General features: G+C 35.5%; 1 protein-coding gene across 1 annotated transcript in view; it reads right to left on the bottom strand.

Moving 5' to 3' along the window:
• TINAG (tubulointerstitial nephritis antigen) overlaps nucleotides 1-17,006 on the bottom strand; it is a 95,460-nt gene that overhangs the window by 12,688 nt on the left and 65,766 nt on the right. The window contains exon 10 of the mRNA XM_089918918.1: nucleotides 4,216-4,261. Within this exon, the coding sequence (XP_089775044.1) occupies nucleotides 4,216-4,261 (46 nt within the window). The remainder of the gene's footprint in view (nucleotides 1-4,215; nucleotides 4,262-17,006) is intronic.

The following is a 17,006-nucleotide window of genomic DNA, read 5'->3' as shown; positions in this document are numbered from 1 at the left end:
GGAAGGACCTGAGAATATAATGGGATATCACTTCTGTGATTAGGTTATGTTATCTCACAAAGTTGAACAGATTTTGAAGATGTGATTCAAATTCCCAATCAACTGACTGTGAGTTAATTAAAAGGGAGATTATTCTGCCTAAGCTAATCATGTGAGCCCTGTAGAAGAGAGTCTAGAAATCAGAAATTGTTTTCTCCTAATGACCTTGAAGTTACCGTGTTTGGAAAGGATTTATGAGAGTACCTATGAGGGGGCAGGTGGCAAAAAAACTGTTATTATTGCATCTTCTGTACAAATTAAGATAATCATGTTTATTTTTCCATCTTTAGTCTGGCATGTAGAGGAACTATATTCATTGCTTTTACGTGTAAAACCAACTTTGCACTCCTGCAATAAACCTCACTTGATCATAGTATATTGTCCTTTTAATATATTTTACAGATGTAATATTTTGTGTAGAATTTTGTGTTCATAAGAGATATTGCCCAGTAGTTTTCCTTTCTTGTGTTGTCCCTGTCAAGTTTTGGTATTGGTGTTATGTTGGTTCATGAAGTGTGTTGGGAACTGTTTTTTCTCTATTTCCTAAAAGATATTGACATAAAATTGATTTCATTTGTTCTTTAAATGTTTGGAAGAATTTACCAGTGAAGCAATTAGAGACTGGTGTTTTCTGTAAGAGTTTCTTTTTAATACAGAATCAGCTTTTCAAATAGTATTATAACTAGACTTTTCTATTTTCACCTTGTGTGAGTTTTGATGCTTTGCTTTCCAAGGAGTTTATTCATTTCATCTATATTTTCAAATATATTGGCATAATGCTTGCATAGCATCTTATATTACCTATTTAATATCTATTGAAACTGAAGAAAGTCCTCTTTTTTCATTTCTATGTTAAATTTTTTTCTCTCTTGGTTTCTTTATGATTCTTCCTAGGAATTTAATCTTTTCAAAGAATCATATCTTTGCCCTCTTGATATTCTCTATTGTATGTCCATTTTTTTCCCATTGATTTCTGCCCTTCTCCTTTTCATTCCCTTCATTCTATTTTTTGGAGGTCTGAGTTCTTTATCTAGCTTACTGGATTACTATTTTCAACTTTTCCTTTTTTAATATATGCATTGGTTTTAACCTTTCTTTTTTTCAAATACATGCATCTTCTATTACATTAAGTACTGCTTTAGCTAAGTAACACAAGTTTTGACATAGCACACTGTAAAATTTCAATCCTTTCAGTTTGTTGAACTTACCTTATGACCCAGCATATGGTCAACTTTGGCAACTAATCCATATGCACTAAAAGAATGTATATTCATTAACAGTTGTATCTAGTATTCTATGAATTTTAATTACATAAAGCTAGCTAATAGGTTTTTTTTAATCTTCTATATCTTTACCTATATTTTAGCTGCTTACTCTATGAAATAATAAGTAGGATGTGTTGAAATATACAACAAAATTGTGGATTTGTCTTTCTCTTTTCTTCTGTAACTTTTGCTTTATATTTTTGATGCTGTGTTATCTTAGCTTTTGTTTGAATGAAAATGTTTCTGATTTACCTTCTCTGAAGAAAGTTGCCACTGGATATAAAATTCTAGTTTCTCTTACTTAGAGTTTATTGAGCTTCCGAATTTAGGTTGGTGTCTTTCTATTTTGGAAAACTTTTGGTCATCAGTTCTTCAAATATTGGTTCTGCTTCATTCTCTCTCTCATCCTTCTGAGAATACAGTTACATGTATGTTAAAACATTTGATTGTGTCCCACCCGTCTCTTCCCAGTGTTCTGGGTTTTTCATTATATTTTCCTCTGTGTACTGCAAGTTGGATATATTTTATTGCATTTATTTAAGATATCTAATTCTGCCTGCTATTTAACCCATATGGTGAGTTCTTAATTTCAGACACTGCACTCACACCTACAATAATTCTTTTCTTTTTGTGGATTGAAATCATTTGTTGAAATTCTCTATCTTTTCATTCATATTTTAAAAACACTTTTACAATGGTTATTACATCTATTGCTTCTATTGATAGTTTTTTCCCTTGGTTATTGGTCACATTTTTCTGCTACACGTCTCAAAATGTTTAAATGCATGCTGGATACTTTGCCATAATAATTACAGTTGTCCCTTGGTATCGGTGGGGGATTGGTTCCAGGGGACCCCTCTCTCACTGCACCAAAATCCACAGATGCTCAAGTCTGCCAACTAAAAACTGACACCTGACATCTGCCTCTACAAGGATAAAGTCATTAGCCACTTCAGTCTCTGAGCTTCAACACACCTGAAAGGAGCTCAGGGTGGAGATCAGGAATGAGGCACACTGTGCTCTGGGAAAAACTGGCAGAACAGGCCTTTAGATAATTAGATAGTTTCAGAAGAAGATTTTATGAGTCCAAATTCTTGCACCTTCTCAAATATAGAAAAGCACTAAAATCCTGAACGGAGACATCTGCTTCTTGTGACCAGCAGTAACCTTCATGAAACTAGCAGCAACCTTCTGCAAAAATGTATGCTTGATTACATGTATTCCCCTGTCACTAAAATCATATATATATACAGACCTCTTCCCTATCTCTTCTGAGCAGTTCTTCAGAGCTATCTGAGATGCTGTCTCCTGAGCTATAGTCCCTATTTTGCCCCAAATAAAACTTAACTCACAACCCTCACATTGTGCAATTTTTTTAGTTGACAAGTCCCTTATTTAAAATGGCATAATATTTGCATGTAACCTACACACATCCTCTCGTATGCTTTAAACCATCTCCGGGTTACTTATAATACCTAATGCAATGTAAACGTTATGTAAATAGTTGCAAATGCAATGTAAGTGATATGTAAATAGTTGCCCGTGTACAGCAAACACAAGTTTTGCCTTTTGGAAATTTCTGGAATTTTAAAAATATTTTTGATCCACAGTTGGTTGAATCTGTGGATGCAGAACCCTCAGATATGGAGGGCGGACTACATAGAGATTGACACTGAGATTATTTTCCAAAGAAGGTTAGCCTTTTCTTCTCCTAGAGAGATATGGTAAGGGACTAATCCCCTCAATTTAGTAAAGAACTGAGTAGGATCAGGGCTAGAGAAAAGTTTGGGTTAAACTTAATTGCACCTGGTTTCAAATATTTCAGGGCTGTACCTACCATGTGTGTGTTTCAGGCTCTTTTCAGGCTTCTCCTACCCTGGGTTTGGCAATGCTGTAGATGATTTCACTCTGCCGTCCCCCCACCCTTAACTACTCACATTATTCTGCATTCAGAAATATTCCAGGAGGCTCAAATAATATATTCTCTTTCACATATCGTAAATGTTAACTATTGAACACTAATTTTATTGACTATCTCAAGCTATTTTAATAAGGAAAATGATATTTAAGAAAGCTCAGTTCAAATACAAAGAAACATCATTCTACTCAAAAGCATAACACCTCCATATGTCAACAAGACAAATACGAGTGGTGACCACATACTTGGGTGATTGATTTTTGTGAGTGCCTTGTGGAGAAATCTAATTAACAAGAGTCACTTGAGTGAGCACATGCCCTAATATTTAGTGTTTTATAAGTTATAATATGCCCTGTAATGCATACATTCAAGTTCAAATTCTATGATGAATAGCATTACCTAAACTTTATTTCTGGGGGAAAAAAGGTATATAATATAAGGACCTGGGATAAGTTTCTTTATTGTAATCAACTGAATATTTGAGATAATATATTCCAATCTTCTTCAAACTTTCTTACATATACCTTTTATTATTTTTTTAGACTAGATATTAGTTTTTTCTAAGTAAAGAATCATGTGTATGTTATAGATGGCAAAAACAAAACTATATATATATATATATTTGATACTAACATTACAAAAGCATCACCCATAGCAAAAATAATGTAAGAATACAAAGTTGATTGACACATATGTGAGAACTCTAAACATTCCTTTAATTTTAATATAGGTGATAATAGAACAAAAGTTATTCTGTTGATTCTCATTTTGAAAAATAATACTGATTCATCTGTTATAATTTGAGGTAAGAGGAGTTGTAAAATGTTACTATAATATAAATGATTATAATGGATTTTCTGTTGGAGAAAATACCAGTATTACAAATTATATTACAGTGACTTAGGATATGACTAAATAATACAAAGCTGGGAATACAGATGATTCTAAAATACTCACTTCACAGTAGAAATTTAATTGAAAAGCATTACATACCCAAAATTTTTCTTTCCGCCCCTTTGCTCCTCTCAGTGTGCCCCATCTAAAAATAACAATAAAAAACATGGTTTAAAATGTTTGAGTTGCATCTTGATAAAATTCAAATTATTATCAGAATTATATCTTTTCTTTTCTCTTTGCCTCACTGTGTTTTATTATGGAACTGTCATCATTGCCTACAGAAATGTGCATGTATCATTTTCGTTTTAACCAAAACTTCATTGACTTCTTCAGAATATACTCATCTATGTCCAAATGGCTTGAAATCAAACTCTTTGACCAAAGGATATAAGTCTTAGGGCAGCAGGGATGCAGGGGTTTTAAAGTACTTAAGGATGCCTCCCCTCTTCTTATCTCACCTTCTGAAACTCTGCTAAAAATCTCCAAGACTACTGATAAAAAACATAATGTAAATTAAGATAACTGTTGTAGAAAAGAGCATTTATGTAAAAATATTCATATGCATATATTATTCTAGAAAATGGCTGTATGCCTAATGTGGCATTTCTATATATACATGTACATATGGAAATCAAATACTATATTCTCAGTACTGAGCCATTCTCAATGTAGCAGGTAACAGTTCATAAAATATACAGGCCTACAATACCTCATGTCTTTTCTCTTGACTAAACCCAGTGGCATAGATGTTACTAACATGTTCTATTTACTAACGAAATATCAAGACCTGTCCAGGATCACAGAATGTTGTTGAGCCAGCATTCCAAATTTCATGTTCTTAACATGCCATATTGCCTCTCTTGTAAAGATACAGTCCCCAACTACAGTGTGTCCTGAATGACATCAGTTTTATGTGGAGAAAGTATATTGACCACCACTTTCATGCACTTTGGTGGATTATGAGAAAATAATCCTTCCCACTTCAATTCATTCCTAATACCCCAAATCTCAACGTCAGAGTGGTATGCCATTGTATAAAAGAACATTCTGGAAGAGGTACAAATTCGTTGTTCAAATATTTTCAACATATTCATTTGCCAGAAAGCTGTTTTTCATAGGGTATAAAATAGAATGATGGCACCACAGCATAGAAGTATTGCTTAAAGATGACAGGTTTATTGTAAGGATCTTGGGGCATTCAAGAGAGTATGCAATAATGCATTTGGATCCTTCGGTATGAGAGTGAGGGAAGAAAAAAGTGATTTGGGAAATAGGAAAACACTAAAGAACAATTTTTCTTTAGTTTGTTCCTGATGGAGACTAGGACTGGTAATTGCACTGATTGCCATGTCTTTTTTAGTTATCTATGCACAGAGCAGTGGATTGAAACACTTTAGGGTTTCAAATATTCTAGCCGCTTTAACATGTAAGTTCAAACTGGTTCAGTTTTCAAAATCATTTTGCAGTTTTGTAATTGTACCTACCTCCTTGTAACTTTTCTAAAAAAGCTATCACCATTGAAAACATTTACCAGTCATACTATGTGCCCCCAAATCTTCTAAGGTCATTATGTACTTCAAGCAGTGACCATATCTGAAACCTTGAGTTGCTTATTTTTTACTCATGGTTTTTATGACAATTTCAGGAAGCCTGTACCACTCAAGCAAACTTCCTTTCAGGCAGTCTGAACACTAGTTACTTTAGCTATTTACATGAAATACAAAATATCAATACAAGACTAAATCAGAAAAATTTAAGGAATCGCATGACTCCAAAACAATACAGACAGGAGAGGATCCCCATATCTGAGATCCCACCAGACATGGTGAGAAGTTGAGATCCGTCTTGCTTGAGGCACTAAGGAGCCTCATAAGAAAGAACTCCCAATCAAGAAAGAGGTATTCAGACATGACAAGCTCAATCCAGTAATTAAGCCCTCATCAAAAGCGAGGAAGAGCCATTGAGAGTATGATTTGTTCCCAGCCACTCAGATACATCCAAACTTAGCTCCACACTGAGCTCAGCTAAGTTTGGAGTTGGGGGAGAAGCAAGTCAGACTTGTTATTAAAATCTGAAAGAGCTATTTCACTAAAAACTGTATATTCCATAAGACACTTTAATGATAATCAAACAGAGGATAATACCAAAAGTGGATAAAGGCTTCTTTCCCACTTTGTAAGATATTTCTAACTTCCTGGGCTCCACTGCATTGAGAATGGTGCATGGGAAGACAAAGTAGTATAACAGAGGGAATTGGAAGACATACAGGCAAAATACACTATGAAGTAAGTATTGCATTTATTATTAAGTCCATTTTAGATACCACTAGGCACTCTCAGAAATATTGAGACATTGTTTTGGGGCATTAAGATCCACAACTGCATATAGGGTTAAGATTTACCTAAATGATGACTACACATAATTCCATTAACAGCAGATCAAAGACTAACTACAGTGGACCCTTGAACAATATGGGTTTGAACTGTGCAGGTCCACTTATACAGGGGTTTCTTTAACTAAATACATATTACAGTACTATAGAGTCTGCAGTTGGTTGAATCCGTGGATGAGGACTATGGAGTTAAAAAAGTTACATGCAGGATTCCAGATGTGTGGGTCAGTGGCCCTAACCCCAGCATTGTTCAAGGGTCGATTGTAATTCTAAGGAAACATTTCCTCACAAAGGAGGAGAGGCACTTCAGAATGTAGTTGTATAATTTTTCTTATTGTAGTATTATCAAATAAGTTAAAAGTGCACTAAACTACTTTATTTTGGAGATATCTAGGAAACACGAACTATCACTTTTGTTCAAACGGCCATATTTTTCATATGTTCCTATATATTTTGTTATGATTATCTAAATAATATTTTTAATGATATAATAGCATTATTATCTTGCAAATCTATCAACTCTTTGGAGTTGCTATAAATTTCTTTTCAGGAAGTACTGCTGTTTATTATAACCTTAAGTTGCATTATTTTGAGCACCATTTTTAACCCAGGGAGAATGCCAGCATTAAAATTATTATAAACATTCTCAAAATGGACAGAAAAAGTTATTCAAGCCTTCAAATAAAGGTGAGGGAGGAAAAGGAAAATAAGTCTGCTGAAGCTGATAGTTTCAGGGGCTTGGATGCTTGTGAAAAAAATTATAAACAAAGGATGTGGACCTTTATGCAAAATTCAGCTGGAAAGAAAATACCACAGCTCATCACAGAAGCTAATGTTCGGTTCCCCTATGTTACAACCTCTGTGTCAAATGACAAGCAAGTTTCATCCATCAGAGGGTCTAATGTTTGCACTGCGACCTTCAGCTATCTTTTGTTTCCTCTGTCTTCAGTAGACTGTTCCTCAGATGGTAATCAAATATCCCATAAAGTCGCAAAGGAGTGTTGTAGAAAAATAGGTGAGTGGGTTATTTTCTAAATACCCCAGGTTCTGAACAACTGGGAAAAATCACTTGACCACCGGTAATTTTTCATTGGTTTAAGAGTGAATTCATGCAATTAAAACCTTTATCCAAACAAAGATAAATGTTAACTAGTACAAAACAAGAAGACTACTATTATTCATTTACAGAGAGAGTCCCTCTATTTTTGACCTAAGAAGGGCATTTTTCCTATATATATACTTTCCTGAATTGTGGTATTGATTGTACCAATAGGTTGAAAATTTTAGAAATATATATATATTTTCACAAATATCTTCTTGTCAGGCAGTGGGTGTCTTTGAGGACATGAGGATTTTCATTACAGTCATACTTGCTCTAAGCCTATGTACACACTTCTTTCCTTCCATTACACCTCTTCATTTAGGACTATTCAAAAACATTTGTTTAGACGAACCAGAACCTTAGCCATCTTCTGCTGAGATTGTTTCCTTAAACTTGTTCATCTAAAACAACTGTACAGGGACTCCCTCGTGGCGCAGTGGTTAAGAATCCATCGGCCAATGCAGGGGACACGGGTTTGATCCCTGGTTCCAGGAAGATCCCACATGCTGCAGAGCAACTAAGCCCATGTGTCACAACTACTGAGCCTGTGCTCTAGAACCTGTGCTCTGCAAAAGAGAAGCCACCGCAACGAAGAGTAGACCCTGCTCGCCACAACTAGAGAAAGCCCACGCACAGCAATGAAGACCCAACACACCCAAAAATAAATAAATTAATTAATTAAAAAAAATAAAACTACTGTACTACAGGTTCACCAGCTGGAGAGACCTTAAGAGCAGCTGTTCTTGCCTTGAGGGATTCAATTGCCTATGAACTTATACTATTCTTTTCATGTTTTCTACCTCATTAAATTAAATCATTTCCACTATTTGTTAAGACACATTAATGCTCCTTTTCCTTACAATTTAGTGACTCCTGGGGAAATGCTGGTATTGGAAAACTCCAGGCAGCTCGCAGCTCATTGCCATATTACCTGATGATGCCTGAGGAGCGATGGTTCCTACACTGAGTCTATTGCTACATCTCTCACTTCAAGCACATGATCACCTAACCTCTTCCTTCTGGATTATTCTTATATGTTCATTTTTAGGTAGTTCTGGAAACACTACTCTTTTGCATAATATTAAATGTTTTTCTTGGAGATACCATAAATTCTGCAAAGTAAACTTTAAAGAATGATGTAAGATTTTGTATGGCTAAGGTCCTTTGAAAAGGATGTTGTTCTTTTCAGACAACGTTGCTAAACAATATTAGACCTCTTAAAACCCTATTTTAAGCTCTGCCTAGATAGTAAAACAATTGGAACTGAATAAGTACTTTGTATAAGACTTTAAATGATATTTTTTTTTCTCTTCCTTGGTTTTGTTTGATTTTGCCATTGAGGTCAATTTATACAATGTGGTCGTATTAGACATGGTAAATAAGAGAAAAGTGAATATACAATTTTCTTAAAGTAATATTGATATTCCTATAAGTATCCCTTTTAATAATGAAAGTACAGCATCTCTTGTGTACTTCACCCATTTATTTCTGCCTTTATTCAGCAAACTACTCTTTAGTGCAAAGAAAATGTATCTTCTACCTTCAAGAAGCTAATAATCTAATGGGAATGACGTTGGGAAGTAAAAACACAAACAAGTATAAAAATAATTTGAATTCTATAATTGCAACCTTTATAAAATCATGTTTCACAATTTTTCTATGAGTTACAGGTGCGGAAATTAACTGTGGAGGGCAAAGACAACTGCCTTCACAGAGTGGAGTAGAAATTCTTCAGGTGGAAATGGGAGTGTAGAATTGTAGGTGCAGTAAGTGCAAAGTCACAAGAGAGCCATGAAAACCTCATCTCAGCCTATTCTTAGAGCAGCACTTGGTTCAGTGTGACTGAAGAACAGAGGTGGGAGTGGCTGGAAATAAAGTTAGAAAAGGAGATTTGGCTCAGCCCGTAAAGAGCACTCAAGGCTACCAAGCTTGGCATTTATAAAGCGATGGTAAAGAGTCATCCACATATGGGATGTGACATGATCCAGATAGTTTTTCACAGAGACAACTCTGGTGTTAGCATGGGGATAGATTCCAAGGGGGAGGAGATTGAAAGCTTAAGATGAATATTTTCATTAAAGCAAGACATAATGAAATGCTGAATAAGAATGTAAGTTCTCTCAAGCAAATGTTGATTCTTTTAACAGCTGTGTCTCCAACATCTGGGATAGTGACTATCACACAGGAAACCCTCCATAGATATTTTTTGAGCAAGTACACTGGCAGTGGGAATGAAAAGGAGGGCACAGATTTGAGAGCTATTTTGGAGATAAAAGGGAGGAATTTATTGGCTAATTTATTTTGACTGAAAGGAAGAAGAAGGAGTCAAGGTTAACTGCAGGATTTCAAGGTTGAATGAGTAGGGAGGTACATCAAATGCGGCAAATCTTGGAGTACACTTCACACTATAGCGAGATGTGTTCCTGATGACCAGGTTGATTGATCATCGCCAAGACTAATTACAGAGTTGCTTCACCTTCTTTTGAGTGGTTCTGCATATAAACCTTTAAATTCATGGATTTTCAGGGTTTCTGACAGGTAAACCACTGAAGGAACCAAGGAAAGCTGATAATTAGAAATAATTGTGAAAGAGATTTTCTGCAGAGTGAGGAATTCTTCTGTGACAAGAACAATTATTTCTAACTCACATGTCAGGATCATATTTGCTTAGGAATCAACTTCTTTAAAGCAGATCTCACCTCCAGCTAAGAATTCAGAGTTACAAGAAGAAAAAAAATTACTTTATATTGATGGTAGGCATATTACACTGTAGCCCAATCATCTAGATCAAAATGTTGCAACGCTTCTGGTGATATGTTACTTCTGGGGTCACAGCATGTACCCAATAGACTGACAAGAGGAATTCAAACTCATGTTTTCTGGGCAGACCAATTCCGTATTAGTGAATATAGATCCAGACAGATAAAAAGCAAAGTTTCTAAACAGTGGACATGTAAAGAAACTTGATGCAGTACAGACAACTAGAACAGGAAATTTTGGAGGAAAACAGGGAACAGATACGTAAGAGAGACTGATATGAAACTCCAACCCTTCTTATTAAGGAAATGAAAGTCAGATAGGATACAAGTATAAAGAAACCACCAGATGAGTTTCAAGTCAATAACAGTGATATGGCTACTCTGGATATAGGACTTTACTTCTAAAGGTGAGACAGCAGATAGATGATTAGGTCCCTTTAACGCAAAGATTTGAAAGATAACTGCAGTAATTATGAAGCAGAGATACACAGGCTTTTTTTGTCTTATGAATGTTCTAGCAGAGACACTTAGTAACTTTATTCAAAAAAATACTCAGGCTTGGTGAGGGTGGCAGTGTGGAATATGACGAGAGCCATCACAAAGTGCTAATTAATGCTAGATCAGAGATGAATGAAAATAGACAGCATGGGAAAGCAAAATAAAATGAGGGTCTTACCCATTCCCCTTCACTTACTACTGAAACGAAATGTACATTAAGCCAGGGTGCACTGAATCTAAAACTGGGTACTTTTATTGATGCATTCTGCCAAGGAGCTACAAACTTTATCATTGATTGAAGAAGTAGATGGAGATTTCTGAAAGATAATTATTTTGTATGAAAATGTCAGAGAAGATTGTGTGTACTGTGCGCTCCTCACTTATTAATCATCCAAACAACACTGTTTATTGAACTGCTGACATATTGCTTACACTACCCTCTCTTAATATTTCAGGAAGCAAAAAGATTGCTGAGTATACTGTCACATTTAATTTGACCTATAAAAAGGATTATGGAGGAAATTGATGACAAGGTTGTACCCAGTTTATGCTCTGGTCAGAATGATCTGCTGTGAAACTGGGAGAAGTATCCCAGAATATGTGTTAAGATGTCCACACCATGTGAAATATACTGGGGAGAGATTGCAGAACCAAAACTGTCCATCATCGTCAATGACAAAGAACTAGGGTAATATCTAATGATGACACACCATGAGGGAAAACTTCAGCCCTTTGATGTTAGGAATAGAAATGGCTTTCTATTTTCTTATAAAATCTTAGCACTGAAAGGAGACTTCAGGGGTTGGAGTATATGACTCACAGGCTAAATCTGGCCCACAGCCTGTTTGTTTGTTTTTTAGTTATTTTTTTAAATTGAAGTATAATTGATTTACAATGCTGTGTTAGTTTCAGATGTACAGCAAAGTGACTCAGTTATGGAACAGTCAAGCTCATTCTTCTATAAATTATCTATATCTACAACTGACAGTGTTGAATAGTCAAGACCATACAGTTCCCCAAATTAATCTGACTCTAATCCAATTTCTTTGCTTCATAGATAAGGCAACTAAAGCCCCAAGACTTTAAGTAACAGTTCAAAATTATATGGTAAGTGACTAAATTGTCACTAGTATCTAAGGAGCAACCTATAACATTAGCGACAAAAAGTAGGACCAGGAGAAGATAGAAATGGATGGAGTCATTTCCAGCTGTGAAGAGGAAGGGCATGATCAGCCTTGACTAATTTGCAGAAGATACCAAGAAGAAAGGGGCACACCTGAGAGAAGAGAAAGAGATAATGCCAGGGTTTACCTTTTGTGTCTTCATACAGGAGTCATGAAAGGTTTGGAAGGGGAAGGATTGTAGGCAACCATAGAAAGATAAAGCTGGTGATGGTGAACAAGATGGACTAAAATGAAAAAGTGTGGGGCAGGCAGAACAGCTTGGTCATGATAACAATATTCCAGTCAGGGTTGCATTCATCACATCCAACCAACTCATTTATATCCAAAAATGTAATGACCCTAATGATTAGAATCATGAGGATGGAAAAGAATAATATTTGTTACATTTACTTTGAGGATCAAAGTAAATCAAATTTGTCACTTAGCATCACAAATAGTCCTCATTCATCATCTGTGAAATTCATTTTTTCTGCAACCTTTCCCCTTTTAGGGTAACATAGACTTGGCCCTACCTTCTCTTTGGTCATATTGAAGGAGTCCGTCATATCCTACATGCTTCTGTTCAGAGGAGACATTATAAATCACCATAGCAACACACGCCTTTTAAGAAAATCTCCCAGTTCATTCACTCATCAGAATTGTCCTGTAGATTATGTTTTCTGGAGCGTAAGATAAAATCCTGATCCTAGATTCCAACATGGTAAGCTTGTATTATATACTTTCTAAAAATGCGCTGTGATTATCCTGAAAGTACTCTCTCTTTCAAGGGACAACCAATCCACACTTCCTCCTGACAAAAGAAGTCAGAAGCCACTCTACTTCCTATTCCCGATATCCCCCCAACACCACCACACGTCAGGAAATTCACAAGCATATACTTTACCTAACCTCCATTGTGAATTCTATCATATTTGAAATTTTAAGGACAACACCTACCACAGAAGGTATTCGTTTTTAAAACAGAATCACCAAAAGTAATGTATTAAGCTGAATTTCGAAGATAACCCTGTACCAGGGACTAATAACGCTCCATCACACAGGCCCCCCAAATCTTAAGTATCCACAGACATTAAAACTCATCTTAGCAAGAAAGTAAAGTATACTTTCCCAATAACTGAAAGCCATAATTTTTATATTATTATTAATAACAGTAAATATTTATTGAATGCTTCCATACATCAAGCATACAAGTACTGTGTATGCATGATCCCATTTATTCCGCACAAGCATCATTTTATCCCCAGGTTACAAAAAGCTAAACACATCTCAGTAAATGGCAGCAAGAGATTTTTGATATAGATTGTCTGACTTCAACACACATACTCGTAACACTGTGTTGTGTCCCAGGGGTCTACTAAACAAGATTAGTACTGAAGCAGCTTGAGCTTGGCATCGATTCTGCAACTAGACAGCATGGGAATCTCTGGAAAATCTCTATCACTATACCCTCTTCTTTTACATTAGGTTATTGGGTAGATAAAATCCGGGTCCTTTACAGATCTTAGATGGATAAGATATTTTAAGTTTGAAAAGTAGTATATTCTTTAATCAATTTAATTAAATTATCCTTTTAATACTTCTTTTATTTTTAATAGTATTTACTACTAAAATACCTCAACCTGGTAATGAAAGTGAAATAAAATAACAGTTTAGCAGTCAAATAGCTTCATATTTAAAAGTTGCATTTAATAAAGATATAGAAATCTTAGGATATAGGGAAGAGAAAAAAAGTTTTATAAAAATGAAATCCTTGAAAAATAGCATTTCTCTAAAGAAAAATAAGTGCAGTATACTTAATAATAGTCTTTAAAAAGTAAGAAAGTTTATGTTATCTTCTTTATAAATAAAACATTCAAGTTCCAATTAAGTTGCTCTGAGTTTGTTTGTTTTAATCTCATTAGGAAAATAACTAGATAAACATTGAAAAAATGAGAGCAATGCAGCAATGTGAATACCATGTAATATTAAAATAAAGTGGTAGAAATTGAATGATAGACAGTGTGTATTTTGAACAGGGCACCTCAGAATCAAACCTTAATAAATTTATGTAAGAATTTAATAAGCTATAAAAAATGCATTTCAAAGAGTAAGGAAGGAATGGATTATTCATTATGTGGTCTTGATGCTTTTAGCTCAGAGTCTGGAGGAAAAAATTAGATCATCACCGCACATCATCACCCAAATATCTTCCAGGTAGATCTTTGACTTAATTACTTTAGAAATAGAACTTTAAAAATTTAGAATAAAAGTTAAAGTATTGCCCAGGTCAAAATCATTAAAAATAAATTTATGAAGCCAACAATAAACTGGGGTTTAGTCTTAAAAACGAAGACTCTGTTAGAAAAGCAAATAAAGAGCAAGAATAATAAGTTCACAGTAGAGGAAATGCAAAGGCTTAATTGACATCCTAGTAACCTTTACTCCAGGGTCATTTCCTACTCTAGTCCTGACTTGTACATTCTCTAATGCACCTGCATGCTCTTAGGTGAGGTTCCCCTCCTCTATGCTCTCTAACACTTCGATTCCATCTGTGCAAAACCAATGCACTTACATTATATGGGTTTCTTGTTTGTTTGTTTGTTTTAATTCTTGTAGATCAGTCAAGATGGCAGAGGAGAGAGACCCTGAGCTCACCTCCTCTCACTTTGTATGTTTACAGGGCTGTTCTCACTACTAGATCAAAAACACTTCCAGGCCAGGCCAGTGTATGAACATGGTTTCCCAGAGTTCAGGTCTGCCACGATGTGTCAGGGGAAGAAAGATTACTTTTCCTTTTTGAATGTTATTCAGTTTGTGCTACTTTCTTTATAGCAGAAACTGTACAGTGGATCTAGTCTATTGAGATCCCATTTCTATTCTTTGGTGACAGTTTCTGCTCTCAAATTTACCCACATCTCAAAGTAGAATGACCCAGAACTAGGAGACTGACCTGAACTGAACATCACAGAATAGGAGGTAGAGAAATGCCACCTGGACACTTGGACCTTTCACTGTAAGCCAAACAATGTCGTTGTGAAGGCATATAAATTCATACAGAGATGATGGAGGACAGGGGGCGAGGGCAAACCCAGAGATGCTGAAGCAGTCAGACCAGGTGAGGCCCCAGGACAGGTTAGTAAATTATCATTAATAGCAGAATACCCAGAGACTGGGCTACCTCTTAGTCTCAGTTTTCACTAGATTCCTCCTCACTCTACACTCAACCTATTTACCCTTTCCAATTCCTTAAGTAGGTAATATTCTCTCTCACTGTGAGACTGTCCATTTGCTGCTCACTTTTCCTGGGACATGCTCTTCTCTTGCCATGTGCCTTTAATAATTCCTACCTGCTTTACTCACCTCCACAGCAGGTGCTACCTCTTCCCACAAGTCTTCTCTGGCCCCAGAATTGGAGTTATGTGCCTTTCTATACGACTCACACCCTCACTACTCAATTTAAATTCCTATCCTATTTCCATCTCCATGCTTAAGACATTGTGCCTCAGCACTGCTTGTTCCTCTCTGTCCCTCTCTGTCTCCTTCTCTGCCTCCTCTCTCTCTCTCTCTCTCTCTCTCTCCCTCTCTCTCTCTCTCTCTCTCTCTCTCTCCCTTTCTATCTCTCTCTCCCACTTGCTTGAAAACAGGAGCAGGATATTTTTGCTATTGGTATTCTTAATGTCTAGCACACTACATGATTGACACATATTACATACTGAAAAATAAGTTTCTAATTGAAAAATTAGGCAAAGGTCTTTATGTGCAGATTAAAGATGTGTGGTCAAAGCAAGTGAGAATAGAATTTTTAAATAGGAAAAAAAGGATATATTTATTTTTACCCTAAGGACACTTTTACTAAAAGAAAAAATATAGCAGTTTCTTGAGAAAACCTAGGTGATAAATAAACATTGAGTGAATCTTGACACTGGACCTTCCTTGTTCCTATATATGTGTGTGTGTGTGTGTGTGTGTGTGTGTATATATATATAATATTTATATAGAAATGTAGTATGGTTAAAAGAGTTATTTTGAAGTCAGAAGAACTTTAAAAGTTTTCTAAAACACTCTGTCCCTTATTTCTAGTAAAATGGAATACTAATTCCCATCTTATAAGGTTTTTTGAACAGGAGGATTGTGTGACAGTACTACTTCAGTGATTATGGATATAGTTGGTACCAAATGCATTTATTAATTGATTCAATCTTGTAAAGCAGTAATTCTTAGAATTTCCCAATGAAGATTCTCTAAAAACTGAACACAATCACAGAGGGCTTGGGAAATGTAGATCAAGTCAGCTCTCCACAAACTCAAATCTGTGTCTCTGTTTGTTTTTTTTTTCTTTAAAATTTGTGCAAATTTGGAATTCTGCTCCAAACTATAGCTCTATTTGTTCTCATGTTATAATGTCACTGCCAAATCTTTTATACTTCCCAGCCTCATTTGCAGCTGGGTAGAGGCATGTGAATGAGTTTTAGCCAAATGAATGTGAATGGACTTGTAAGTGCCATTTCTGAGTCAAGGCTTTAAAAGAAGTGAATTTAAGAAGCCCTGCTCATGCTCTTCTTCATTTTCCAGAGGCAGAATAAAATCAAAACATGTGACCCTAAGAGATGGCAGAGCAACAAGGTAGAAAGAGCTTGGAGTCCCTGAAACCACATGGAAGAAAGCGACCCCAAATCTAGGATCTCCCGTCTTGAACTAGTATATGAATAAGAAATAAACTTTAAGATATTTGAATTATTAAATATTTTGAGTTTATTCATTGTAGCAGCTAGTGTTATTCAAGCCAGTGCACCCCAAGACCCAAATTAAATGTTTTTGCATTGTCTATACTAATTATCACATATTTATTTTCATTTTCTAAATAAGTGTAGTTGAAAGGTTCCTTCTACTCTCTTGGACTTCACCATGCATTAAAAACCTCTAATTAAAACTTCTGCTTAGAACTTATCAATTTGCCAAGGGTTAAACATAAC

Source organism: Delphinapterus leucas, chromosome 10 (genome assembly GCF_059928025.1).
Source record: "Delphinapterus leucas isolate spDelLeu-1000000601 "Yukka" chromosome 10, BTC_Dleu_Yukka2, whole genome shotgun sequence".
Classification (NCBI taxonomy): domain Eukaryota; kingdom Metazoa; phylum Chordata; class Mammalia; order Artiodactyla; family Monodontidae; genus Delphinapterus; species Delphinapterus leucas.
Note: the sequence above shows the minus strand (reverse complement) of the source record. Positions and strands in the feature narration are given on the sequence as shown.